General features: G+C 41.8%; 1 protein-coding gene across 8 annotated transcripts in view; it reads left to right on the forward strand.

Annotated features, from left to right (window-relative positions):
- Window positions 1–26,664, forward strand: part of RASAL2 (RAS protein activator like 2) — a 186,899-nt gene that overhangs the window by 77,658 nt on the left and 82,577 nt on the right. For all 8 annotated transcript variants that reach the window (XM_054833245.1, XM_054833246.1, XM_054833247.1 and 5 more), the window contains exons 2-3: window positions 5,761–5,888; window positions 14,801–14,927. In XM_054833245.1, the coding sequence (XP_054689220.1) occupies window positions 5,761–5,888; window positions 14,801–14,927 (255 nt within the window). The remainder of the gene's footprint in view (window positions 1–5,760; window positions 5,889–14,800; window positions 14,928–26,664) is intronic.

Consider the following 26,664-nt stretch of genomic DNA (forward strand, 5'->3'; position numbering starts at 1 on the left):
ACATCATCACAGGTTTTCTTTGAGCAGTTGTTTCTGATGTGCTTGTCTGCAGTCCTGCTTGGATCAGAAACCATTGCATGTGGCTGGGACTTGGTTTGAGAAATAAGAAATGTAAACAAAAGCTATATATATCAGCATGAGAGAAAGTGGAAGTTGTCTTGATTGTGCTTTTCCTAGCAGACCCTTGGTAACTGACCTCTGTCGTCATCTGCTCTGTGTAAATGTTGAGAGATTGTCTCTCTTTTGGTGAGCCAAGGTTGCTCCGACGCCTGCTCTCAGGGCAGAGGCGCTTGAATTTTCTTCTGTTTTAAATCCAGATCCTGCAGACCTTCATCTGAACATCACACAGCTGTCTGAAACAGTTGCATATACACACAGCTGTATGTAGCATAACTGTGCCATTGCTGTTTATTTTCACTCACATTTGTGACTTCTTTTGCGGAAATCCTGCCTTATTACAAAATGCAGGTTTAAGGCAATGAAATGTGTGGAGACACAGTGTATTTCCCTTTCTGCCATATCTTCTCCTTGAAATCACAAGCTTCATCGGCCTTTAGAGATGGTGTAAGTTTAGTAAAGGCCCTTTAATTGCTATTTGTCTTTGAAGCTTCACGTCAATAGTAAGACTTGAAGTTTCAGCTTCTGTTCAACTGCTCAATAAAGGTTCAAACTGATGATTATTGGAAATGGACTGCATGCCCACGCACAGCTAGGTAGGTTGGGATACCCACAAGCTCTCAGATGACAGCACTTACCTAAGGCTCTCTGAGTCCCGTCTCTATGGTAAATATATAAAACATCGTGAAAACATTGACATTGGGCAAGTAGACCTGTTGTCGAAAGGTGTTAGGGCTCCTACTAATCTCTCTTCAGGGGGAAAAAAAATCTTCCCTGCATACAAACCTGGCCACTACATTAGTTACTCAGCTGCTTGGCAGCTCCTTATTGGAAATACTAGGAACAGAATATGGACCCTAATAAAGCTGACGAAAGTTTGGCAAGTACTTCAGTAAGCCCTTGATTTCACCAAGGTGAAAGTGTGTGGTTCAAAAAAAGGAGCTTTGACACATGCCAGAGGTGCTCTTGTCATCACCGGGATGGAGGTTTAATTTTGTGTTTTTATTGATGGTAGGTAGAGAGTGCTTTTTGGCAAAGAGACCGAAGGAATTAATTTACCTTTAATGTAGTTTTGTTGGCCTGATTTCTGCTAATTCTGTACTTTTCACTAGTTTGGAAAAGGAGAGGAGATGCCCTTCTTCTGGTGGTAGCAGAGCTGTTGGGGACTAAATGACAGTGGAGCGCTTGTCGTCTCTTGGAAATAATTTTCTGGTTCTGCCCATTGCCTGCTTTTTGGAAAGTGTTCTCCACTTGCGAATCCAGCTGGAATTTAAAAAAAAAAAAAAAAAAAAAAAAAAAGAATTGTTGCACATTTGCAATGGAAGATTCATAAATGTTCCCATCTGATAGCACTGGTACTACTCCCTAAATACTACAGAACTGCCGTCAGTTTTCATAAAATGTCTTACCCTTTCTGCAGGGATCAGCTTGGCACTGGCTGCTTCTTTCCTTGTTCCCTCACCCTGCACCAGTCAACACTTCTGTTATGTGGTTATGGCATAACTGTTCTTTTTTCTTTTTTTCCCCTCCTTTTTAAAAATAAGCTCTGTACTTAAAGAATAATAAGGTACAAGTTGTCATTTGGCTGAGAGAAAGGGAGCTTTGTGGATATTTATAACATGCCTACTGGCGTTTCAGAGCCCTGAGAAAAAACAACACAGTTTCTAATCTTCGGCGATGTCGGATGTGGCAGGCGGGCAATGATGCTCTTCTCGGTTCAGTGGGGAGGATGTACCGAGAAGGGGATTTTTTCCAAGCTGTTACTTAACTGATATTAGCATTTGAAGGCACATAAGGCATGACCTTTAATCCTGTGTGTAGACTAACTGATCTGCTTGCTTGAATGCCTCATTGTACTGATGCAGAATGGAAAGGGTTGCATCAGACCAGAGAAAGAAATCTTCTGTCACCAGAACTTGCATATTTAGGTGTCTGGCTGCATGAGCCCATCCCACATGTAACATCTGCAAACTCAGAGCTTTCAGATGCACCTGCCTGATGTCTCCTCCAACTCCTGTCTGAAATTGCATTCATCAGTGAGTTACCCTCCAAAGCACAAGCCTTCCTGTATGAGCTGAAAGATAGCAGCCCCAAAGTGAGAAAGAACAGCCCTGACTTTCGGTCTTTCCCGAAAATGTAAGTGGTCCACATGGACTTTTTGTCATTCACTTCCATAGCAATTCAAACAGTGATGGTAAATTAGTTTTATGTGTCTTTAGTGGAAGAGGTCGGTGGGTTTTATTATGTTCACGTGAAAAGTTGGAGCCAAGAATGTAAAATGAAAACTGAAGATGAAGAGTACCGAAAAGCAGAACAGGGTTTGTGAAGTGTCCAAGTGTATATGTGATACTGTGTAAAGTCCTAAAGAGTCTTCAGTCTAAACTGGTAACATACTTCAGAATAAGTTTTGAAGCTACAGCTGTTGCAAGAGGCTCCGAAGAGGTCAACCACGCAGGAGGGCTGGCTGAGAAATAACATAAATAGGGACAAATGCACCAAAGCTATGCTGCGATTTTTGTTGCTGTGAGTTTTCTTGCAACGTGTATTCAGTATCCATCTAGTTTGCAAGATGGGTTTGCAGCATCAGCCTTGGGGAGAGGACTGAAGTTACAGGATCTGATATATCGGAAAACCAGCTTGTAACCGCTCCTCTTTTGTTGAAGAGAGTGCTTGGTCAGCCTGCAATGGTGGCGATGCTGTGTCCTGACATGCGTTCAAAAGGATATCAGTACAAACACGAAATATTAATGCTGTGGTGTTCTCTAGTGGTGATTGACAGCTCCAGATACGAAGATGGCATGTTACTCTGCCAGCAGCCTGTGGAAAGCAGTTCTGACGTAGCCAACCCGCTTGGCGGCAGAGCTGTGGCTGGCCCGCAGCGCCTGATGACTCAGTGAAGTCCTGGAGTTGTTATTGCAGTGAAAGAAGTCGTTCTGTTCTTTAATTCCTTTGTGCAGCCCATAGATCAGTTGAATGGTATCCTGCCAAGGCCTGTAGTTAGTAGAAATTATAATGCGAAAGTTTTTTGGGGCTGGGCGAGTTGTGACTGTAGATTCTGCGTTGGAGTTAATGGTCCAGAAGGGTTTTCTTTTGCCATGAGAAAGTCTTACAAGCAGTTTAAAATATAGTTTACTTCGTTATCACTCAGCGTAGCAGCTGGAGGCACTCTCTTGCCGCTAGCCCACCCACATGAGCAGGACAGGGCACGCCTTCATCCTTTTTTTCCCCTCAGTGATTTATCATGTGCTTCCATTACCCAAGAGAGACTAGATCCCCAGAGCTCTGGTCTTCACATTTCTGTAGCACACTCATGCTAGAAGCCTGTGGCTTCCTCCTCCTCGCTCATCTTCCCTCCATCAGCCCGTTGCTCATAGGTTTGTGTTGCTTAGGTGCGGGTAGGCTTCATGTGCTGTTGTTTGGGAAACAAAGGTCTAAGCAGGAACATCAGTGGTTTTATTTTGCTTCTGGTTTTTGGTTGGAAGCCATGGTAAATGTGAGTCGAAGATGTGCCAAAAGTCTACCGGGAGGGTTAATGTCTATAAGATGGACAAATTCATAACTTGTGAGACTCTGTTGTGCAGTTTGCACAAATGCACTTTTGCTTCACAGAGATTGTGGTGGTTTCCCTTAGTTATACTTACACCTAAGTAGAGTTTTGGGCAATTTCAAGATACAGAGCTTTGATTGTCACTATTGGAAACTGAGCTTTGTTAGGAGAGGTGACAGTGTGGAGCCTGATTCTGAATCTCAGCTGCTTCCCTGAGTTATCTCATCTGAAATTGAGGGATCAAAGGCATATTTCATTATTATTCAGAGAAGTCCTCTTCTTTTTCTTTTTTAGTTTGTGTGTTTCAAGCATTCTTCCGAATGATCACAAAAATCCTATTGCAACATGAGGTCAAACTAGGTACTGAAAGCCAGTTTTCAAGTTAATTCTCCAGCTTTAGAAGTCGACACATTCCTTTCAGCGCAGAGACAAAGTTGCTATTATGTGCAGGAAAAGAGCATGAAGATGTCGCAGCTTTTTTAATAATTAGGTGGGATTTGGCATACACAGGGTCTGCAAGGAGTGAAGTCAGTTGGAGGGGTTGGTTACTCAAGGTTTAATGCTTGTGTTTGGACTTGCACCCTTCCTTGCTGGGTGTTTGAGGATTCGCTGGCCTCTAGTGGTGAAGCTGGGTATTAGCTACAAGAAGCATCTCTACTTCGGTCTGTGCAAGCACTGGGGTAGTATGTATCCTAAAAGGAAGGTAACGTTACAAAACACTTTGGGTTTGAACACTCGTTTTGCCTAATGGGCTCCTGAAATAGTTGAAGGAGGTCCTGGACACCCTGCAGCAAGCCCTTGGTTTTTGCAGTGTCTGTTTTAGACCCCTTACAGGTAGCCCAGGGACTTAGGGCATCTACAGTGTGTGCACTGAGAATGGCTGATTTTTAGATCAATGCAAGTTTAAGTTTCAGTTTTAACTTGCATTCTAGTTTTATACAACTTTATGTTACAAAACAAGCAGAACTTAGTCTCAAAACTTTAGAAAGAGGTGACTTGAAACTGTTTTCTGAGTTTGTAAAAGTGGTGCTACGCATGTCTCTGTTGCATGCATCCCTTTTTCTGTTATTCATACAGCATTTCTGTCTCCTCTAAAGAGATTTTTATAAGTTGACTGCACACATGTAGAGTTCCTACGGCGGCATTCTTTGCACCCAGACTTCTCGCAGCACCGACAGCATACCTTGCTGCTCCACGGCTTTCTCTGCTTTTGAGCTTGGCTGCTTGGCAGTGAAGTCTGTCGTCTGTGCCTGTTTGTGTGCTTTCCTTTCTCAGTCTTGGAGGAGACCTCTTAGTAGTGAGTGGCACAATGTGATATGTAGCTCAAGCCTGAGAGACTTAAGGGAAATTGATCTTTAAATAAATTTTAAAAGATTAGTCCTGGGAGCCAGACAAGTTGGATTTTGTTTTGGTTGGGTTTTTGGGGGTTTTTTGTTGGGGTTGGTTTGCTTGGAGTTTTTTTGTTGGGGTTGGTTGGTTTGGGGTTTTTTGTGTTTGAGTTTCTGTCACTATAGTGGCTGTAGCTAAATGAAAACTGGAAGACTCCTATCTGTCACAATTTAATCAAATAGCTTCCCTACTAAAAGATGCTAGTAATCCCTTCTCAATTAAATGCCTATTCCTTTGAATTTTTCTCTCCCTTCTTCAAACCTGCCTTCCTTGAACCGCATCTTCCTTCCTATGTTTCTCTATCTTTAATCTCAAATAATTTATTAAGATTTAGGGTACATTCAGGGCTCTACCCATTTAACCATGTTTTTGAGAAGGGAGTGGAGGGAAGATGAAGTTTGAATGAGAGCTCTTGGTCTTTTCTTTTGATTATATTTCAGTCTTTGACAAAGACATTTATATTCATCTTGGGTATTGCTATTTTTGTAAGTCATGCTATAGGTAAATAAGTATTCATAGTGTACATTATGTAGCGTTCCACATGGGTGCCTGCCGGGATTAGCATTTTGTCTTTTAATATGCGGAAACAGGCACTGCTAAGTACAGATTGCAGTTTTGGTTTGCATCTAGCTGCAGAACCACAAAAGCAAAGAAGGTGGTTGATGACACATGCTAATGATTCTGGCGTCGCGGTTTTCTGTTCGCAGATGTGAAAGGACCACCTACACACAGACTGTCCTGCGGCCAGTCCCCCTACACCGAAACGACAACATGGGAGAGAAAATACTGCATCCTGACGGACAGCCAGCTGGTGCTGCTCAACAGAGAGAAAGAGGTGAGAGAAGCTCACATTGGCCCCTCGGGATTTACCTTTTGGCCTTTATTGGTAAAACAGGAAGGCAGCTTTTTTCATCTCCCCCTAACTTTGTTCACGAGTTCAGTGAAATGCATGAAAAGGGAGAAAAAGGGAGCTAACCTATCCTGCGTATGGATGGCATGGTAGGTACAGTTATAATCCATCTGGCCCAGATGCCAGTTGCATGGAAGACGTGACAGCAAACTGTGTGCGTCCAAAACTCCCTCCTGGAGTTTTACGGCCTGCGTTTAAGTCTGCCACTACATCTTCCTATGTTATTGCTGCTTTTATTGGTAGCCAAAGCCACCACAGCTAGATAAACCTACCTCCTCACGTCAGTGCAGACATAAAGGTAGAGAAAAGTGCAATAAAGGTAGGGAAAAAGTGTTCATTTGTGTCTGTATTGGAATGCTGGGCAGAGAAGGTGTGTGCAACCTTCCCACTGTACAGTCATCCTTGCTGCAGTCACAAGGTATATTGTTTGAGACAGAGGTTTGCCTTCTCTCTTGCTAAATGCAACAAGAAAGATTGGGTGCCCCTTGGCATGGATACTCAAAGCCATTGCAACCATCTTTGCTTGAATGATAAAACTACTTTGTGTGTGTGTATATAGCATGTAGAACTTGGCATTGTGCCTTGCCGTGAAGGTAATGTCAGTATGGTTAAAGAATAGGTGTGGTTTAGTTGATTGAAACACTGAACAAACAAATGCTGATAATTCCCTTCTAGACTATGCCATGATATGTTTTTTTTCTTGTGATACTTGATGTCTACAGATTGTCACGACTACATGAGCTTTAGTAGTATTTGATAATGCTCCTGGGTTTGTTTGTTTAGTTATTCTGCTGTAGATTTACCCTGCTTAAAAATAAATATTTCAGGAGGAGCTATAAAATAGGAATGTTTTCAAATTACTGAAATAGATTTTATTACATATAAATGCCCATGAATTTGAGTCTAATACCATGGTTTCCTACATTTGGAGATGACCTGATTTTTTGTGCTTTTTCTCGATTCCTTTGAAGCTTCTGTGTGTGGCTCTGTACAGGCTGAGAGTATGAGACCTGTTTCTGGTGTAGCATTAAATATTATTCATCCTCAGCTGTGATCAGGTTGATATACAAGGGCTGAAATATTTCCTTGCATAGGGGAGAGTAGGAGGAAATGGCTTAGAGAAGGACTCGAGCTATTAGAAGGGAACAACATCAATGCTAATGCGTAGGAGAGGTGATCAAACGCAGGGAAAATGGAAGGCCCATATCATGATGTTTGTTTACTATGTAATTCTTTTTCTAGTCTGACAGGACTGTCACCTAAGGAATTAAAGCATACACTGAAGAAACTTAAGGACATGTGAGAATTATTCCTAAAACTGTACTGTACTAGCACAGCTGGGCTGAAGGGATGCATCTCATTAAAGAAATGTAATTGAAAACAACACTGGTTCATATCACAAATAATTAGCTGAAGGTGGTAATCATGCACTTACGGGTTCTTAATTTCTCCTACCACATCCAGTTAAAAGCATTTTGCTGGGAGTAAGATGAGTCTTTTGCTTAGATCCTGAAGAGTAAATATGGGAAGTCTGATGTATCACTGGTGTATTAAGTCATTATATACTATGTTTAAATATACTCTGTTTTGGGGGGTTTTTTGCCAGAAGCCGGAGAAATTCAGTATCAGGCTATACAGAGCCTGAGTTTTAAGTACAGCAGTAACACCCAAAAATGGAGCAGTAGAGTAAATCTTTGCTCTCTCCAAGGAGCCTGCTCACACTATCACAATGCGAAATAACTTGTTTTGGGAAATGCTGCATGCAGATGGGCCAAGCAGACATGCCTTTGGTGCAGGTGTGACTCCACATGCTGATAATGTGATATTGTTTCAGAAGCTGGAGTCAGATTTGCCATTCTGATTTTCAAGTAATTTGGGACTACTGTAAGTGTAAGGAAAAAGGGAACTCCTTGCAGAGTCATGAGTATCCCATAGGAAAATAAGAGGTTGTTTTGATTTAGCTTCTGAGTCTGTACACATGGCAGCGTACACACGATCCCTTATAGAAACACAAAACATATAGAACTGCTAGTTAAGAGAGAGGGGCACAGAGCTGATACTCTGGATTTGCAAGTTCTCATTTTTCTGAACTAGAACTATCCCTTCTAGCTTTCATGAGGAAGGGAAGGGGAGGCGACCTGGTTAAATCTTACTTGGCAAGTCAACCGGAGTTGAAAGAGGCTCTATGAAATGTGATCTAGAAGTAAGAGCGAACAAAGGGGAGAGATGCTTGGGAAGAGCATAATGATTGAAAAGTATGTAGGAGGGGAACTGAAAAAAGCCTGTGGGTGGGACCACAGGTACAGGGAGCCTAAGCAAAAGACCAGGTGAGTGAGGAAGATGGAGGTTACTTAAAGAAGAAAATTGTAGATTGTTTAGAGTAAAATTATTGGAAGGGTGATGCTGGAGGAGGTTTTTTGTTAACCTGAAATGAGGTGAGAGAGGCAACAGGAAGCTGAAGGTGGAGAGGTTCCTGCTCTGAACATGGAAATTGCTGATAGAGTGGTAGGTCAGAATTCCTTTGGAGTGCTGAAGAGGATCTTAGAAACAACTTGAGGGACAGGATTATGCCCATCAGTAAGGGGGTGGGTGTGGGGGAAGAAGGAAGAGGCGTTAACAGCAGAGTGCCCTTGCAGCCGAAAGAGACCACTTACATCATCACAAGGCTGGTGTCATTTGAAAACTGTAAGTCTGAAACATTTTATTTTCTATGCGTCTGCTTTGTTACTTCATGGAATAAAAAAACCCAAGAAGCTTAGCCCGTGTGAAATTGAAAGGGAACAAAAGTGTTTGATGTTTATAATGCTGTGTAAAATCATTATACAAGTATGTATGTCAAAGCCAAAAAGTAGGAAAACACGTACAAAATGCAAACAGGTAAATGAAAGATGTCTTAATTGTTTCAGGTAAAACACTACGTTTGGTTTCTTTCAGCTAATGCTGTTAGAATACAGCTTATGAATTGCACAGATTTTTAAGACTGAGGGAACAGTACAAAAATAAAAGTACTAGTAAGTAAAGCTTTTCTTATAACACCCCACCAGTATGGATTTATTGTCAAGGCAGTTTGGATTGAGTATATGCAAGAGGGATTTTTGCACTGTGCAAGCGTAAGAGTAGGTTGGAAAGAAGAGAAATTGTGAGGTACAACTTCATCCAAAAATTACTTGGACAAAAATACTCTGATGGTATCACCTTGTGCAGTGTAGAAAAATATTAATTACTTGACACCTGTCAACTTTATAAAAGGAAAGTAGGTGAGACTGGAGAATGAGGATTATTAATGAAGAGACTGATGCCCAAAAAGTAAGTGGAAAGAAAATGAACCCCTGTAGCGACATGAGAGATGACTTAGCAAATAAGGAGTCATGAGTGACAGGAGATGTGCAATAACTACAACATATTGTGGTGTGGTAGTATCCAGCAGCATCTTCCAAGACTAGGAGAACAGGTCTAGATTGATTCACTTACAAATCAGGTTGTTTTTCTAAGAGGAAGAGACTCAGGAAGGTGGAGATGTTTTCATCATTTGTGAAACCTATTCCATAGGGTAAGAGCTGTGAGGGCACAGTAAAAGTGTCTGCAAAATCAGCGCCATTTGAACAGGGAAAGGGAATGAGTTAGTGTTTATGAAGAGCGGATTCAGATAGTTAATCCATTGCACAGCACTTTCATGAGGGATGTGACAAATGGCTGCATCTGGTTGTGGGCTGCTTTTTAGTTAGTCTTTGTCTGTAACTTGGCTGCTGTCCTGCAGAATATTTTAATTTTGTGTTCAGTTGGAAATGAAGAACACTTTTCACTGTGTTAGACTCTTCCTTTTTCCTCCCTGCACCCAAAACCTCATCTTTCTTCTTGGATTTAGAGGAGATTTTAATCAAGGGCAATGGATAGTCAAGACCTGCATTCACTGTGACAAGATCTACTACTTATTGCTGCTGGTGACAGGCTGGCGGCAGGACGTCTCTGATGTATTTTCCTACTCTGCCATCTCCTGTGACTGACACCAGCAGTGGAGTGACAGCGGTGGTCCCAAGAGAAAGTAGCAAGAGCAAACACTGATGCATGGGGCCCCGGGGGAGGTTCTTCAGAAATGCCCACTGCCATTCTCAAAAGACTTGTTCACGTTGGTATTTTACAGCGAATATGTTTTACCTGTAAATAGGAGTTTGTCAGAGCTGAACCCAGTCACAAGAAAAGATTTATGTCGATTCCCAAATGGACGTAATTATTTATTTTCCAAAAGCTCAAAGAAATGTTTGTTGTCAATGTTTTAAAAGTGGATTTTTGTGTCAAAGTTTTAGCCAGCTTCTAACCTTCTTGAGGAAGGTAAAAATTAAAATTAATTATTTAACTGTTTTTTGATGTGATTCCAAACTTCCTTACTATTAGTTCAGAAGAGGTTGCAAGTTCTCAAGGTTTTATCACGAATCAGTCTTTCCAGTCTCAAAAAATCTATCTGCAACAAAGAAACTTTTTTCATACCTCTTTTTTAAAAAAAAAAAAAAAAAAAAAAAAGAGCCTAGCTCAGTTTGCATGTTCAGTGCCAGGTGAGCTGTGATGCTGTTCAAGAGTTTAGCGTCCCAGCTCTGGACCCGTCCTCGTTAGATTGAGAAATTTGCCTGTGAAACATGGCCTATGATCAAAATTGTCAAGATTGCCAAAATTACCAGCATTTGGACTGTCCCTCCACGCCTTCTTATCCCAGAGTTCCACTGCTTGGAGTCCAGCCCTGAACCAGCAGCTTCAGCATGTCAGCTCAGGATCGGACAAATTCCCAGGCTGGTGAAGAAGGGCAAAGAACAGGATAACAAAGCTGGATGGAAAAGGAAAAAAAAAAAAAAAGAAAAGAGAAAAAAGAAAAGGGGGGGGGGGGAAAGAGCTGAAAGCCTAAATTGCCATTAGAGCCCTGACTCTGTGAGACTTTGTCATTCCCTTCAATCCTTTGCTGAACTGCTTGCTGGAATGCAGGGGCTGATTGCGGATGTCTGCCTTGGTGTTTACATGGTATTTAGTTGTGCACTTGGTTGTTTTGGTGCCACCTCATCTGTAAATGCATTTCACCTACCACAGAGCAGTTTACATACCTGTTTAAAAACATGTCCAGCCCCAAGAGATGCAGAGCTGCTGACCAAGCTCATTTGGCATGCTCATGAAGCTATATTTTTAAGAGCAGGCTGATCTTATGCTAAGCAATAAATACTGGTCCTGCCGTCTTGGTATTAGTTATTTTTTGTCAGTATAGACTGAGGCTATGGTTTTGGAGGAGTGTTACTTAAAATAACACAGCACTTTTAAGTCAGACTTAAGGGGGGGGATCTTTCCTAGCTGCTTTGCTACTTTAATCTTGTCCCTGAAATTGTGTTTGTATATTCTCTGGTGTAGATCAAGCTATGTAGTGTTAAAATGTTATACCTTACACAGTTTATAGAATTACTGAGTGAAGCAAACAGTATGAAGTTTTTCTCAAGCCATTATAAATACACTAACAAAAGCTGTTGTTTGCTGGTGTAGACTGTACTGCACTAGTTGAACGTAGCTACACCGATGAACCTTTTTTAGTGTGCAGCCTAACCATGTTTTCCCAGTCTGGGCAAATTTTAAGTACAAAAGGCTAAGTGACCCAGAATTAGGACCTGAGCTCTCAGACAGTCTTCCTGTTAATGGCTTAGTTCCTCTTTGAAGATAAAACCTATCTCTGGTATGCAGAAGTAGATTTGTTTTTGACACCGACTCCGGTGTGCTGCAGCCTGTTTGCTTTTCCCAAGGACACAAAGGACAGCGTGGCCTCGATCACCATTCTCCTCATCCTCAGCAGCAAGTCAGTACATCCATAATGTCCTCTTGGCTATTGTCTCCATTCTTATACACGCTGTTATCAGGGTGGTAGTAGCACTTTTTTTTCGTGTCAGTGGATTAAAAGAAAGGTTAAAGGGACTATATTCATTTCTCTGTTAAAAAAATCCAATAGTGGAGATATCTACCCCGCAGGAGCTATACTGGTATAGAGCTGGCAGTTAGGTGTAGGTGCAGCAAGGTGTCTGAGAAAGGAGGGTCACAGGGTGGTAGCTTGATGCTTTTAAGGTGTGCAGAAGCAGGCATGTGGTATGACTGGTAGTAACTATTCTGGAGATACAGCTTGCAGCATCCCACCAAAAAATGCTCTGAAGGAAATGAGGAGAGGCAGAAGGGCCGGTGGAGCAGAAGAGAGTTTAGAAGGGACTAAGACTAAGTGGAGCCTCCAGATGAAAACTGAAAATCTAATACGTGATCTTGATTGAACAAATGTGGCATAAACTAACAAAATTAGTCTCTGCTTCCTAATGTGCTCTTGCACAGAGATCATTCGGCAAAGGAGCTGCTGTAAAATCCTCCCAGCAAAGCAAGTAGGTTTAACAGAATAGCCACTAGGGATTTAGGAAACTTGTTTTGAAAAATGAGCACTGTTTGAAGGAGACAAATAGACTAGCGTAGTAATAAATAGCATTAAAAAATGACCTTAAGAGAATGCTAAGTGCTTAAAAGTCAGGAAATGCCAGAACTAGTTTGTGAAAACCATTGTAGTGCAGCATGTTTCTAAAATAGTATGGTATCTTGTACATCTTTTACAACCTTCAGTACAAATGAATAATATCTTTTTGTTTGCTATTAATACTCGTTTTTTAGAGATGATTGAAGATATGAAATGATAAGCAGCACAGGAAATGTGACAAGGGCTTCTATTCCTTTAGCTGCAAGCTGTCTTTTATGTAGCTATAAGAAAATAAATTGCCATATTGCATGTATCGCAGTAGTACTGTTGAAGCTATTGTCCTTGTCAAATGTGTGCTGAGATATTTTGGGCAGTGATGGGTTGTGCCTGCCTCTAGCCCCTGGATGCTGCATCTCTCTCTCATCCCTGGGATTTCTTCCAGCTGTTGAATATAGGGGCTGCAGGCAGCCCCACTGAATTACAGGTTGCAGATAGGGTAACAGATACCAGACCAATAGCTTCAGGGATAAACAATTTATCTCTAAATAACATTGCGATAACAAATACAGATCAGGACTATAATTATCCAGGTTGTTACAACAAGAAATGCAGTAACTCAGCACAGTTATCTGGGTTGAAATGACAGCAAATCCAGTAATTCACCAATCGTGAGCTAAACTTAATATCTGAGCATGCAAAGACCTACAAAACCATGTTCATAACCATGACTATCTGGCAGGCCAGCAGGAAGCAGGCCATGGCTTCCTCAAATGAGCGACTCAGATCAGCCAGCGGGTTCAGGGAATTCCCAATTGCCCGATTGGGCTGTCCTCTTGTTGAGACATGGAAGCACTATCTGGACTTGCTAATCAACCATCACATCCCACCTCTGGCTCCCCCTCTGTACCAGTTCTTTTTGGGGTGTATGGGGCCCAGAAATCCTGTAGAAAGCAATACTGGCCCCAGGTGCCCACTCGGTAGTGACTCAGTCGAGGAAACAATGGTTACCATGGGCCAAGAGCATGTTTAGCTGTGTTCCGGAGACAGGGTTTTCCCATGCAGTCTCCATCTTTGGTGACCAGCCTTTGACCTGCTTGAAGGATCCTTGCTGTCTTTTGAACCTCTTCAGAACAGTGTCTATGTTCTTGAGAAGGGTAGAGTGAAGGATGTCTTCCTCCTGCTGGAAGCAATGTTTTCTTCCTGCTGTAGGGATGTCTTCTGCGGGCTTGGGCAATCTGGATTGCACCTCTGGCGAGCAGGTAGCTGTCTGAAGTTTTTGTCTGTCTGCCCTTCTCTATGCAAAGTAACTGATGCTTCAATTAACCCCTGCTGATCATGTCAACAAAATCAGGATGCACAAAGGTGTCCATATAAATCCAGGAAGTAGTTGGATTCTCTTCCTTATCCTCCAAATCCCGTTGTACATTTTTTGGGGATTGGATTAGGAGTGCATCAGCCTCATTTCTTGTTCCCAGACATACGTGCTGATGGACAAAAAGACTCTATTGCTTAGAGTCTTTTAGAGCTCTTGGCTGTTGCCTAAATGCCCTGCAGCTGTAGTGATGGGTAGCATAACTTAACAGGTTTTTCTCCAGCATAAGCACCTCTCCAGCAAAATGCAGTCATCCAGGCAGGTGTTTAAAGTCAAGGCTGGGGGGGAGCAAACCCTGAGGGGTCAAGTTCTGCCAAAATTTCAGAAGGGAAACAAGATCTTTATACATTCAGTACTTTTAAAGAGAATTAGTGCACAGAATTTTATTACTATGAAATAGTGAGGACCCCAAGCCTTTCTTAGAGCCTTCTGAGGTCCCACTTACAGAATAAGATTGACTTAATCATAGCAGGTATTCTCTTTCTCCATGTGCCCAATACAACCAGCCAAATGTCAGTTTTCCTTTGACATGCTGAAGCTGATCACCAAATATGTGCTGAGACCGCAAAAATGCCTTTGTAATCTCAAAGTTTCGCACGTACCTATCTGACCAGCAGCCTCTGCCTGACTTTCCCAGCATGGAAGCGGGCAAGGCAGGGTAGCAATGGGTCCGGCATTGGAGAACAAGTTTCAAAAGGCAGGACTTGCCTCGTTAGTCAGATGGGTTGGCTGTGTTGTGACTTGATGCCTCTGGAGTGCAGGTTGCTGCACACCTGCATGCAGCTCTCTCCGGGCTGCGCACCCGTCTGCGTATACTAATGCTCCTGAGTGCTTTCCCAGTGAGCCTCAGGAATTTTGTGGTAAGGCCAGGCTTGGTGAACTGCGCCTGAAAGTTATTACCAGATGAGTAGAAAATTAAGTTCTTATTAAGGTGGCATATTAACAGTGTGGCCCAGTGGCAAATTAACAGCTATTGGCATCCTTTTTATGCAGGTGCCTATCGATGGGGTCCCAGAGACGCAGCCGGATGCTACCAAAGGGCGCTGCCTGCGCCGGACAGTGAGCGTCCCCTCCGAGGGCCAATTCCCCGAGTACCCACCAGAGGGGGCCGCCAAACTAGGTAAGTCCAAACCTTGACCGTAACAAATTGATTTTAATTTACAGCTGCGAGCTGTATCACGCGGCACTGCTTCCCGGGCAGCATCCTTGCAAAGGAGCCCGCTGAGGTGGGTAGTGTCGCAGCTAGGTGGTGGGGGGGGGGGGAGATTGTGCAATCACGACGTTATTTCTAAATGCCCGCCAGCAAAATGACTTCCAAACACCAGGATTTATCCAAACATCAGTGAGGTTATTATGGAGTACCAGAGAAGCTGAGCTGTTGGTGCAGACGGGAAGGTTTGTAGCTGTGTTTGTGAGATTACTAGACAGCCCTGGGATTTACAAGTGAGAGCTGCTGAATGCAGGTCAATAGGAATGCAGCTTTTGAAGAGAGCTGTAAGTGGTTCCCGCTGGTTTTTAGAACTGTTACGTGGTTACGTTTTACCTCACTTTGAGTCTCTCTGGAATTTCCTTTGCTTCATATTTTCATAACAAGTACTGGATAACAGGTTTTTCTATAACTTACCTCATGCCTGTTCAGGATGAAGTTCCTAAATGAACCAGCCAACTGCCTGCTGCTGTTGGCTGTAATTATGTATGTTGAAATCTAGGGAAAGCAAAAGAAAGAGCAGGTATTAAAAATGACAGACAAAAGCTCTGTTGCAGTAGTTTCCCAAGTCCAGATTTGGCCCAGTTCCCCCTCTTTATTCCACCCCACCTGTGGTTGCATAAAAAGCATCATTCCAACTCTTTCCAGAAGAAGGGAAGAGTGAAGGGAGGCAGCAACCACAGACAAGAGAACTCTTCTTTCTATTCCCAACCTATGCAAGAAACTTGCCTTGCCATAGGCTGATAGGATCTAGAAGCAAAATTCTTCCTTAGTTCAACTGTAAAAAAAAAAGACCAGTCCTGGGAGAGAGTGAGCTATGAGGAAAAAAGTAACATGCATCTCTAAACAGTAAAGCAGCCTTGATAACATCATTATCAAAGGTGAAGAGGGGGTAAGGTATTTTTCATTTCACAGGCTCAGCTGTTTTCTATGCCAAGGAATTTTATTCTGTGAGTATATTGCACACAAGTCATTAAAATCCCACTCTTCTAGATAGTTAATTAACACGTTGCAACTGTAGTACTTATCTATTTGTACTTGCCAATAGCACTACCTAACTCTGCCTTATTTGAGGAAGGCAGACAGGGTTCTTTTGTTGTTGTTTTGTTTGACTCCTGGATTACAAATCTGAAACAGGCAGGTCAGGGATTTAGGAGAGAAAACTGCGAAATACTTGGGGATGAGTGGCATAAACAGAACCCCTGCTGGATTTGTTTGTGGCATTTCAAACGCAGCTGTAAATGATCATCTTGGTTTGCCATATGAACAAATACTCATTCTTGTTCAGGACTAAAACTAGTATTAAACGCATTTACAGTGTTATAGGCAAATACTTATTCCAGGTGCGTGGCTAGTGAGATGAATGCCAGTCTGCACTAGGCAATGAATATTATTTGTAGCTTTGTACGCTAGAAAGACTTTTAAAACCTAGGATTTAAAGGCCCTCTTTTTCTATACCATGTGCAAAAAAAGTGTAGAAGAATTTCTAGACTTCCCTGAGCACCTGAAGAGCTGGAAATCCCAGTGTTATGTTCTTAAGTGTATCCTTGTAACCTTCTTCATTTTTCTTGAATTGCCATACAGAATGGATGACTGTGCTATTTAGGTATCTGCCTTACTATGTATTTTGCTACAATTTTAGATGCATGTGGCATCTTGTAGCATGCTACTTAGTGTACGCCTGACAAGAATCTATTAAAAATACAAGAGAAACAACATATCCACATGGTCTTCCCCATATGAGAGCTACAACTGTAGTGAATGTAGAAGTCACAGAGCATGTAGCTAAAGGAAGTGGGCATGCAGTGGGAGGGGAAGAAGAAAGGCATGAGTAGGAGAAGTTGAGCAATGCCTATGCTGTGAGGAAGGATGAGGGTAAGCGGGAGGGAAGGTTATATATAATCTCTGCAGCACCCTAGGTAGTTCCCTTGTTTTCACATCCTGGTTAGAAATGTCTCTTAGCACGATTACAGAGTTCCTGCTGATGGCAAAAAGTGGGTTGGTAGAGAGCAGTGGGGATGGCTTTTTGTCGAGGTGTTGAGCCAGAGGACAAACCAGTGAAGGAAACCACTGACCATCTTTCTAAAGAGATAGAAGCGAATGGTGGGAGCCAGAATGTACCACCAGCGGCACAGATAACAAGTGGACTAAAATAGCTTTGGAATGGACACCAAAAGCTGAAAAGCACAGCAGAGGCAGCTAAAATATCTAGCAGAGAAATTGCTATGCAGAGCTGATAAGAATATCTAGCTTGTCCTAGGGAAACACAGGCATAACATGGCAACAAGCAGGCATTGCATCTTACGATGATGCCTGAAATTACTATGTGCAGATGAGCTCCTTAGGGCTGGCTCTAGTGCAGAGGTTAAGACATAGCAATGGTGTTTGCTTTTTTCCCTAAGTAAGGTTGCCATACCTTTCTTGTGATTTATTTATTTATTTAAAGAAAAGGGGGGGGGGGGAAGGGAAAATCAGGTGATGGAACTCTTTTTCATCTGTAGCACTACAGTTACACCTTGTATGAAATGTCTAGAGTATTGTATGAGGTCAATCTTTTTGTTCATGGAGCAACTGGAACGCTGCACGTTCTTCAGAGGCTCTGCATAATCAGCAGTAGTACCCATCCTGCAAATTTTTGTGGCGTTCTTTATAGCGTTGTGCACACATCCTTGTAGTGCCGTTCCTAGGAAGTGCATGGGAGAGAAACTATCCACATTACAGCTGAGAAGTTGAAGCAAGAGATGTGTAACTTGCCAAAGGTCAACATGAAGTCAAGTGTACTTTACCCAAGGGCTGTTATAGTCATTCTTGTCGTCTCTTTCATTTTTACCCTTGCTGCAGGGTTGGCTCAGCTGTTCGTGAGGCAGCTGCTGAACCACCGTGGTTTACAGTCCCATGTACTAAGATAGACACCAATTTCCACATACTTCAGTACAGTAAGCTGTAATTTGTGATGGTTCAGCAGCTGCTAGAGGAGCAGCTGAGCCATCCCTTCTGTGCAGGCAGAAACCACTAGTCACCCTCGAATGAGAGCCGGAGGGGCGGACACAAAGATAAAACACAAGATAGAAAGTGACTTGTTTAAACAGTGAAAACTAATAAGATCATTTAAAAACTGTAACTCCGGAGGACACTCGCCATCTACTGCTAGTGTAGGAGCTTGCCCTCTGCTTGCAGGCAGCGGAGAGGTTGTTTCTAATGTTGAAATTCTTAATTCCCATCTGGAAGGTACATTGTACACAAGAATTGTGACAGCAACCCATCCGTTAAATATATGCCATGAAATTTCCTTGGTGCGTAATCTGTATCATTGTAGTAATACCTCTCTGTGAGTGAATAGGCACACTCTAAATATGTCATTTACTTGCTAGGATTTCATCTTGGCAGCACTTACTCAGAGGCGCTTCCATTCAGGGAAGCTAAAAATGTAGCTGTAATTTCTCCCTAACTCCAGCTTGACAGCCTCTTTCCTTCTTCTTTCAAGCATTACTTTCAATGAGCTAATTCTGGTATGAAGTGTGATATAGGCCCTGGAGACCAGCACCTAAATGCTATAGGAAGAGGTAAGATGAAGAAAACTTAAGCTGGTCCATCCCCTGTACTTGCCTCCCTTTCGACTTCCCATCCTGCTCTTTTCTAACAGGTGTGTTTTTTCCTGTTAGGAGATTACATACTTCATAAAGGATTTTTGTTTATAATAGCATATTGGAATTAACCATTCATACAGTAAAAGCACGATTCAGATTTCCACCATTCATACTGTTTGACAGACTAGTAACAGTTATTGCTTCCTTTCCCAAAATAATCCTCTTCTCTCTTACTCTGCTTCCTTCTCACCACCTGCTCACACTAAATGAGAGTTGTTAAGGAAAATACGTAGCAAAAGTCTCGATTCTGGCATCTGGGTGCATCTTTGTGGCATTAATAAGAGATTTTTTTTTTTTGCCTGCCTATGTGAAAATATCAGGAGGGACTGAAAGTGAGGAAATGGGTTTTGGTTTTGCTTTTTTTAATTTATTTTTAAATTGATAGGAAAGAACATCATCAGAAGGAGAGTTTTTTTGAGATTCTCTGATGCTTAGAAAGGCTAGCGTTGATGCAAATAGATTTTTCTTTTTATATTTTGAGATGAAGTCATCTGAGAAGAAAATGAAGACTGTTTCACTTGTTGAAACAAGTTAACCCTGTTTTTTCTCAGTTGCATCTATGACTGCTGAATATGAAGGCTCTTGAGAAGAGGTTGCTGAAAGCAGGTCAGAGGTGAAGATGCTCTGTGCAAATTTTCGTTTTGTCCTTACCTTGAGTCACTAGCACTGAGAAATTTTGGGTTTTATCCAGTCACTTGGTCTAAGCAATGGGAAAACATGGTTTGTACCCTCTACCCACACTAAATGCTAGATGTTGCTGCCTTCACTGATCTAATTGTTCTAAACAATATTAACATGGCATGTAGATGAGGAGCTCTGATGGAATGGTTCTGTAATACAAACAAGCCACCAAAGGTGGGAGGAGAGGAGGCAGGGAGTCCTTACTACCTTTGCTGACAAAAGTATCTGGAATCACACAATTAGAACAGCTTTCTTTTTCCTTGTTTTTTCTTCTTTTTTTATTTTTCTTATTTTTTCTTTTTTCTTCTTTTTTCTTTTTTTTTTTCTTCTTCTTCTTTTTTTTCTTTTCTTCTTCTTTTTTTCTGAAAATACACTCCAGTTTCTTGGCTGGAGAGAGAATAGCCACCAAGATTGAGGACAATCTAGGTAAGCAAGCCTTACACCTTTTAGAAGCTTCTACACAGCTCTGCATATACAGTGTCTACTGTATGTCAATGTCTATTCACCCTTGCATGGCTCTCTAGCTCATCTTCCAGACTATTGTGCTGGAGTCATCTTCACTTCATCAGAGAACCAACTGGCCTTTAGTGCCTTAGTCCTCTCTGCAGAGCATTAATAGCTGTTACTCAGCTGCTGGCTTGCATTGTGGCTCTGTAGCTCTTCTCCCCATCCTTTGGTACAACTCCATCCATGCAACGTACTGTTATCATCTGTTCTCCTCCTTGGAAAGAATCTCCCATGCCCTGATGAGTTGCCATTCTTTGAGTGTCTCTAAAGATTGCCTCTGCAACCACTAACATGGCAATGGAAGAGCAGTCACACTGATGTCCTCTACTTGGTGCTGCTGATGTACTGAGAATACTGGGTCTGGTGTTGGGCCCACCACTTGAAGAAGGATGTTAAGAATCTGGAGGGGGTCCAGGAGATCTGCCAAGGTCATTTTGTTCAAGAGTATGTGACCCATGAAAAGAGGCTGAGAGAGCTGGACTTGTTTAGGGAGGGGGGAAAAAAAGAGGGTAAGGCATTAATCTGATAGTCTATGGCTACTTGAAAGAGTTAGCGGTAATGGAGCCAAACCCTTCTTGATAGTGGCAGATGATAAAATAAGAGGGAATGGCCACAAGTTGCACATCGGGAGATTGAGAGATTAAGAGAAAATTTGGCACCAGGAGGGTAGCGCAGCACTAAAACAGGTTGCCCAGCAAGGTTGTAGAAACTTCATCTTCAGGGCTTTCATGGCTCAGCAGGACAAAGCCACAGCTGACCTTATCGGGTGTTGGCAAGGCCCTGCTCTGGGAGGCAACTAGAACTAGATAACCTCCAGGGGTTCCTTACAACCAGTGTTTCACTGGTTCTCTGTTTTACTTTCTATCCATTTTTTTACTTTCTCTTCCATGCATGTGTGTATCTATCTACCTGTTGTCATAAAGCAACTGTAACTTGTCTCGTGCAGAGATTTCTCTGATTGTCTTCAGCCTGATTTTTAGAATGAAGTAAAACTGATGCTGTATCTGTGTGAGTGTCCCTCGCCTTTCTCCAATAATTTATGTCTCCCAGCCAACAAATACTGCATTTGAGAGAGAGAGAAAGGTCTTGGATGTACTAAGTTCCTACAAATTTCATGAAAATGCATGGCCCAGTGATCATATGGGAAGGAGACTGGACAACTTCAGATGAAAACAGTATTGCAACATGTGCTCCACTTGGGAGATCAGCACTAAAATGCAAATAGGTAGGAAACTAGGCACCCTTACTTTCCAGATCACACAACTGTAATATAGTGGGCACCTAATCTGGAATTCTAGCTCAGTGGTAAATCACCCCAGTTGGATTTTTTCAAACCTGAACTTCTTCAAGTTAAAGTACATAAGGGAGAGGACTGAGTTTCAAAGCAACTGCAGCTATCGCTACCTTTTTCAGAAAGACTGTGGCTGCTAAAATTGGTTTTAGATCTCTAAACAACTTCAAGAGTGTACTTTAGAGCTAATAAAGAAAATACACCTTCTGTACTGTGGTGAACTACCTGTACAATTGTGAAATTTGGTGAAGATGGAATTTTGAGTTTCAAACATTACTTTTAACTTCCTGATTCTCTGGCTTAATTGCACAGTTGATAGATTTTTCATCTTACTGATCACGCCCTTTGCATTACCTCAAGCTCATTTTTTTTCCATAAAAATTCCACTGAATTCAGAAAATCCTCTGATTATGCAAACAAGGGAAGAAGTGATAAAAATGAAACACCAATCTGTTTTGGTGCCAGATCCATACTGCATTGCTATCAGGTGACCGGTTAGCTGTGCAGAAATCCTGCCTCCGTACTGTTTTAAAAGGTTATGTCCAGAGACTTGGAAATGGAGTGAGCAATGGAAGATTAGTTAAGTGACGTCTGGTTTGTACCTCTTACAACAGTTCCTGCAAGCAGCTGGGGATGATTGCACCAAGAAAATACACAGCCTGTGCTCTTCCTTCAGGTAAAAACTTGGCAGGAAACAACAGGCATTAGCTAAAAAGATTTTGAGGGTTATTTCAATAACTGCTGTTTCTAAGACAAGGTTGTTTGCAACTAAAACAATCAAAGCTGAGCCTTGCTTACTGTATATTCCAGTTGGAATGAGTACTTTGTGATGAAAAATAAATAGATTTACTCTGTGCTCACCACATAATGACCATCCTTTTGCACTAACGTTTAGGATGAATACCCGAAAAGGGTTACTGCTTTGGTTGGGGGGGGGAGTGAGACAGTCTGTTTTGGAAGAAGAGAGATTGTTTGTGACCTGGTCAATGAAAGAATCTGCAATGCACCAAACTTTACGTATTCAGTACAGATTTACTTAGGAAAGATGCAGGAATCTGAAATAATGGACTTTCTGTAACTTCTAACAAAAATATGTGCTGAAATGAGGGCTGTCCCTTCACCTTCCACCACTCAACTTTGCCTACAAAGAATATCTGCTAAAAAGTGAGGATGAAAAAATGCAGTTTACATCTCCCTGTATATCAGCTGTAGGGATTTATGATGTGTCTTGATGAAATAATTTTCCCAATAGCACTGTCTGCATGTTCACCATGTTGCTTTCTGCAAAATATCCATCTCCTGTCAATGGTTATGCATGGCAGGGATGCAAAATAGGGCTTTGGGTTTAGCCCTCAAATTGAGGGGTGTGTTGTATAGCAGTATCTCTGGCAGGAAGATGGATTCAGATGTGCTGACTTTACTTGTTTGCAGCTCTTTGGTTTGCCCAATTTGGGCTTGCACGAGCGTGTTTGTATATACATGCACAAATACACGAGAGAGATTTACGTTCTCCTTTATGCAGACCCAGGAGTCTGAAGGATCAGATGCGTTACTGTCTGTTGCCTTTTTCATTTAAATTAGCAACCCTCCATGAGTGGTTTGGGATTTTTTTTTTTCTCCTACCAGTAAGTGCTTTGTACCAAAAATCTAAACTGAAACGTCCCAAACAGCTGAAAGGTGATACTGTAACGAGATCAGTACAGAAAGCACCGTTCTGTACTTGTGTGGTTTGACATTGCTCAGTGGTAGCTGAAGAACTGGCTGTTTCTGTAGGCTGCAGGTGGGTACTGTGCACGTTTAGCCGCACGGCTCTCTTCTTCACTGCATTTCAGCCCTGAGCGACAGCACTGCCAGAACCTTTGCGCGTGAGCCTTTTGTGAGCTGAGATCTGAAGCCTTTGGCTCGCGTAATAACGCAAACGAGGGTTTGCTAAAGACTCTATCCTTTGCCTGCTTCGCTGTCTACTGTGTTGGGTCACGATCTCCTGTTGGGTATGATTAGTAGGGACTGTCGCTACGCCAAGATCAATTGAAATTCTAAAACTTTTAACTGTCTTTAGATGACCTTGTTTACCCATCATGTTCTATCCCAAAATGCAAATACATGCAAACTGTGAGATTGTATTTTTAAAAATCTCCTGTGAAATACAGCTGCTTTTGCGCATCATTAAAGAACCAACGGGCTACACAGGGAAACACCTACTGGGTGAAGTGTCCTGCGATCTTCTGCATCCACAAAAGAGGTTAGGAAACTTTGGGAAAAGCCCTGAAGTAATCTGAAATTTGGACAATGTACAGTGCAATTTGCCTGCCTTGGAAGGATGAAGAATTTAGACAACTCTGCTTGAAATTAAAACTGACTCCAGGGAGGCTAGATGTAACAAACAGGATGCCTGGATCTCAGTGACATTCCCCCTGGGCAATTGGAGTTATTTGTATAGAGAAAATTGCCAAGCTGCTATCTTTTTCTTCTTCTATAACGCAAGTAAAGCCAAAGGATTTTGTTTTGTTCTGAATGCTGCTGAAACTTTATTCCCTTGGACACAGATCATCTGTGCTGAAAGCCAAGTTTCATCATGAAGCAAATTTTATCTCTTTAGATCTTAAACCTTTTTAGAGCAGAGATTAACAGGGGTATGAACACATAATCTTAACTTTCTAGTATTGACACATAATCCATTAGGGGATTTTTTTCCCTTGGAAATGTATTATTACATCCCTGCCTGCTACTTCCAGCACAGACAAAAAATAGCTTTAGAGGTTTTAAAATTTTGTGATGTGAGCATAAAGAACACTTTATAAGTAGAGCATGTTGTGCAATTTAGTAATTGCTAAGAACCAGTAGCTCTTGGACCATCTGGGGTAGATTTGTTGGCTGTGTTCTAACCAAACCTCAGTTTATTATGAAGGAAGCTATCATTTTCCTTAGTTTCTCAACAACAACAAGTTATTTATGAAATTCTTTAGAGGACTCTAATTCAAATCATGCATGAACTTACTGTGGATTGTTAAATTTTGTAGGTTCTCTTTTGTAGTTGTTTGATCTCGTGGCAAAAAGTAATTACACTTCACCCAACCATGTATACTTGCCTTTTTTCCTTCAGTAACAACCGGCTTAACACTTAATGGAAAATTAACCTTCCTTCCTACAGCCTGAATTTCCTTATCTGAAGTCTAGTCTGGAGTTAATTTGAACTGTTGAACTAAATTTAAAAATGTTGATGTAATTAAATCTGGTTCAGACTTCGGTATTGGTTACGGAATTAGTTGCTGATCAGTTTATTGCTTTAGCATAAATTGATATTCGAAAATCCAAATATTTATGAAATTGGATTAGGTGCATCTAGTCTGAAGTTTGTATGAAATTAAACATAGAAAGTTCTCTCCGCTGTGCAGGGGTGTGCACGCTCTTGTCTCCCTGCTTCACCACCCTCTTTGGTGCCAGTTCTGTCACATGCTTGCCAGGTCAATCGATTTGACATCACGCAGTGAAAGCACGTTCACATACATGTGTTGATGGGTTAGCTTTGAATCTGATCTGGTAGATGTTCCAAATAACCCTGCAACCATGTGGTGGCTCCAACACAAAGGAGATGGTGAGAGCGTGTTGCTCAAGGATAGTAGGGGAGCCAAATTGTTTCCGCTTCTGCTCTCTTGCCACAGAGCAGCCTGGAGTTATAGTGGCTTGGGTGTAATATGAAGCTGCTCTCTGTGTTAGCTTTGATCTAGGCAGGGCACTTACAGTAACAGTGGAGCCAAGGCAGCAGAGATTTGAACAAGGACTGTGCAAGATTTTCAGAAGAGCTTGTGTTACTACCCACTTCTGCCACCGCTGAAGTCTGTGCTCTCACATTCTTACAGCTGCTGTTACTTGAATTACTTCTGGTATGTCTTTGTGCATTGCAGTGAGGGCTCATGCCTTGCTTTTGTAAACTATTTCATTAGGGTTGCACATTTTTCTGTCCTAGCCACAGCCTTAAGTTCCCCATCTCATCCTAGCTATGTGTGCATTCTGTTACAAGTTCATCCACTTCTGCAGGATTCATGTGTTTCTGTAATCTTCTTATAGTCCAAACTTCAAAACAAGAAGAATACACATATCATATGTGATGGACAAGCCTATACAAAAATGTGGAATCTTTCTGGAGGACCACTCAAGTCATACTTCCAGGAACCTTAAAGAAATAGTTTTAAATAGTACACAGTGCTGAGTGGTAAAACGATCACATTTTTTATTTTAATCAAGCTCGGAAAATGGGGCTGCCACTTCTGCTCTTTTATTTATTTTCCCCCTTGATCGTGTGTTGTTTCTAGGAGGTTTGAACCAGTCATTTCTTCTCTCATACCTCCCCCTTTCCTCAGCGTACTTTCTCCATGTCGTCGTATGTTGGACGTTCTCATAACAAGCAAATATGGACAAGGAGGGTTGACTGGTATTGTGCTATAACAATCAGTGAGCTGCCCTGTATCTTATCTCTAGGGTGCTGAAAATGTATAAATCCCCATATTTTTGTTTGGCATTATGGATCGTTGTTGTGGCCTTTGGCAGGTTTCAATCCGAGCTGCCCGTGCTGAAATGTCTCTGAAGGTATTCAGTGAAAGGCTTTCGTATGTCTGCGTAAAAAGTGCTGAAGAACTCTTTGTTGTTACTGCCTAGGATCCAAAGTTTTGGGGGTTCTTCCTCGTAATTAGTTCTGGTAGAGGATGGCAGAACTTGCTAAGAAAGCTATAATGGGGCAAGAAATCCATTGTCAGTTATATATTGGGTTTTTCCATGCAAGACCTCAGGAGATTTGTTTTCCATCAGGCAATAATATTCTTACATTTTCAAAATAGTCTATGAACATGAGCTAATTAATCTCTACGATACCTCTGGGAAGTAGACAAGTAGATTTTTTTTAAAAAATAAATAAAAGAAGCAGAGTTTTTGGTATTTCCTGTGCCATCTTGTGATATTTACACTTCACTGGGGCAGACACACACCTCCTGTGGGTGAACTACTTTTTATTGACGCATAAATAAAAAGGCTCATAATATATGAGGTGGCTCAGGTATTAAATTAGACTTACTCAGGCATGTACTGGATATTTTGCTAACCTGCTACCCCCTTTTGTAAGGGATCACTGTTTCATAGCACAAGGGGAGGAAAGAGTTATAACCGTGGTTTTTATCTGCAAAACAGACAAAAATGTTTCAGCAGCACAGCAGAGAGATAATTTACTTAAAAGAAAAATAATAAAGCCACAGAGGAAAAGTGGGCTATTGAACTCCGCTGGAGTTCATCAGAAACTATTCTAACGGGCACCTCTGTGTTGCAAGCAAATCCCCAATTCCCGAAAGAAGCCTTGGTGATGGAGAGGACTATCCGTTCTAGCAGCGATTAATGTCCATTAAGATTCAACTCTGTGTCCAGTAAAGTGCTTTTGGCTACAAGCTGATAATTCTGGATGCATATTTGAGACTGCTTTACCTTGTGCATTACCCAGTGAAGAACTGAAGGGGTTTCTGCTGCTTTTTTTTTTTTT

The sequence above is a fragment of the Grus americana genome, chromosome 8 (genome assembly GCF_028858705.1).
Source record: "Grus americana isolate bGruAme1 chromosome 8, bGruAme1.mat, whole genome shotgun sequence".
NCBI lineage: Eukaryota > Metazoa > Chordata > Aves > Gruiformes > Gruidae > Grus > Grus americana.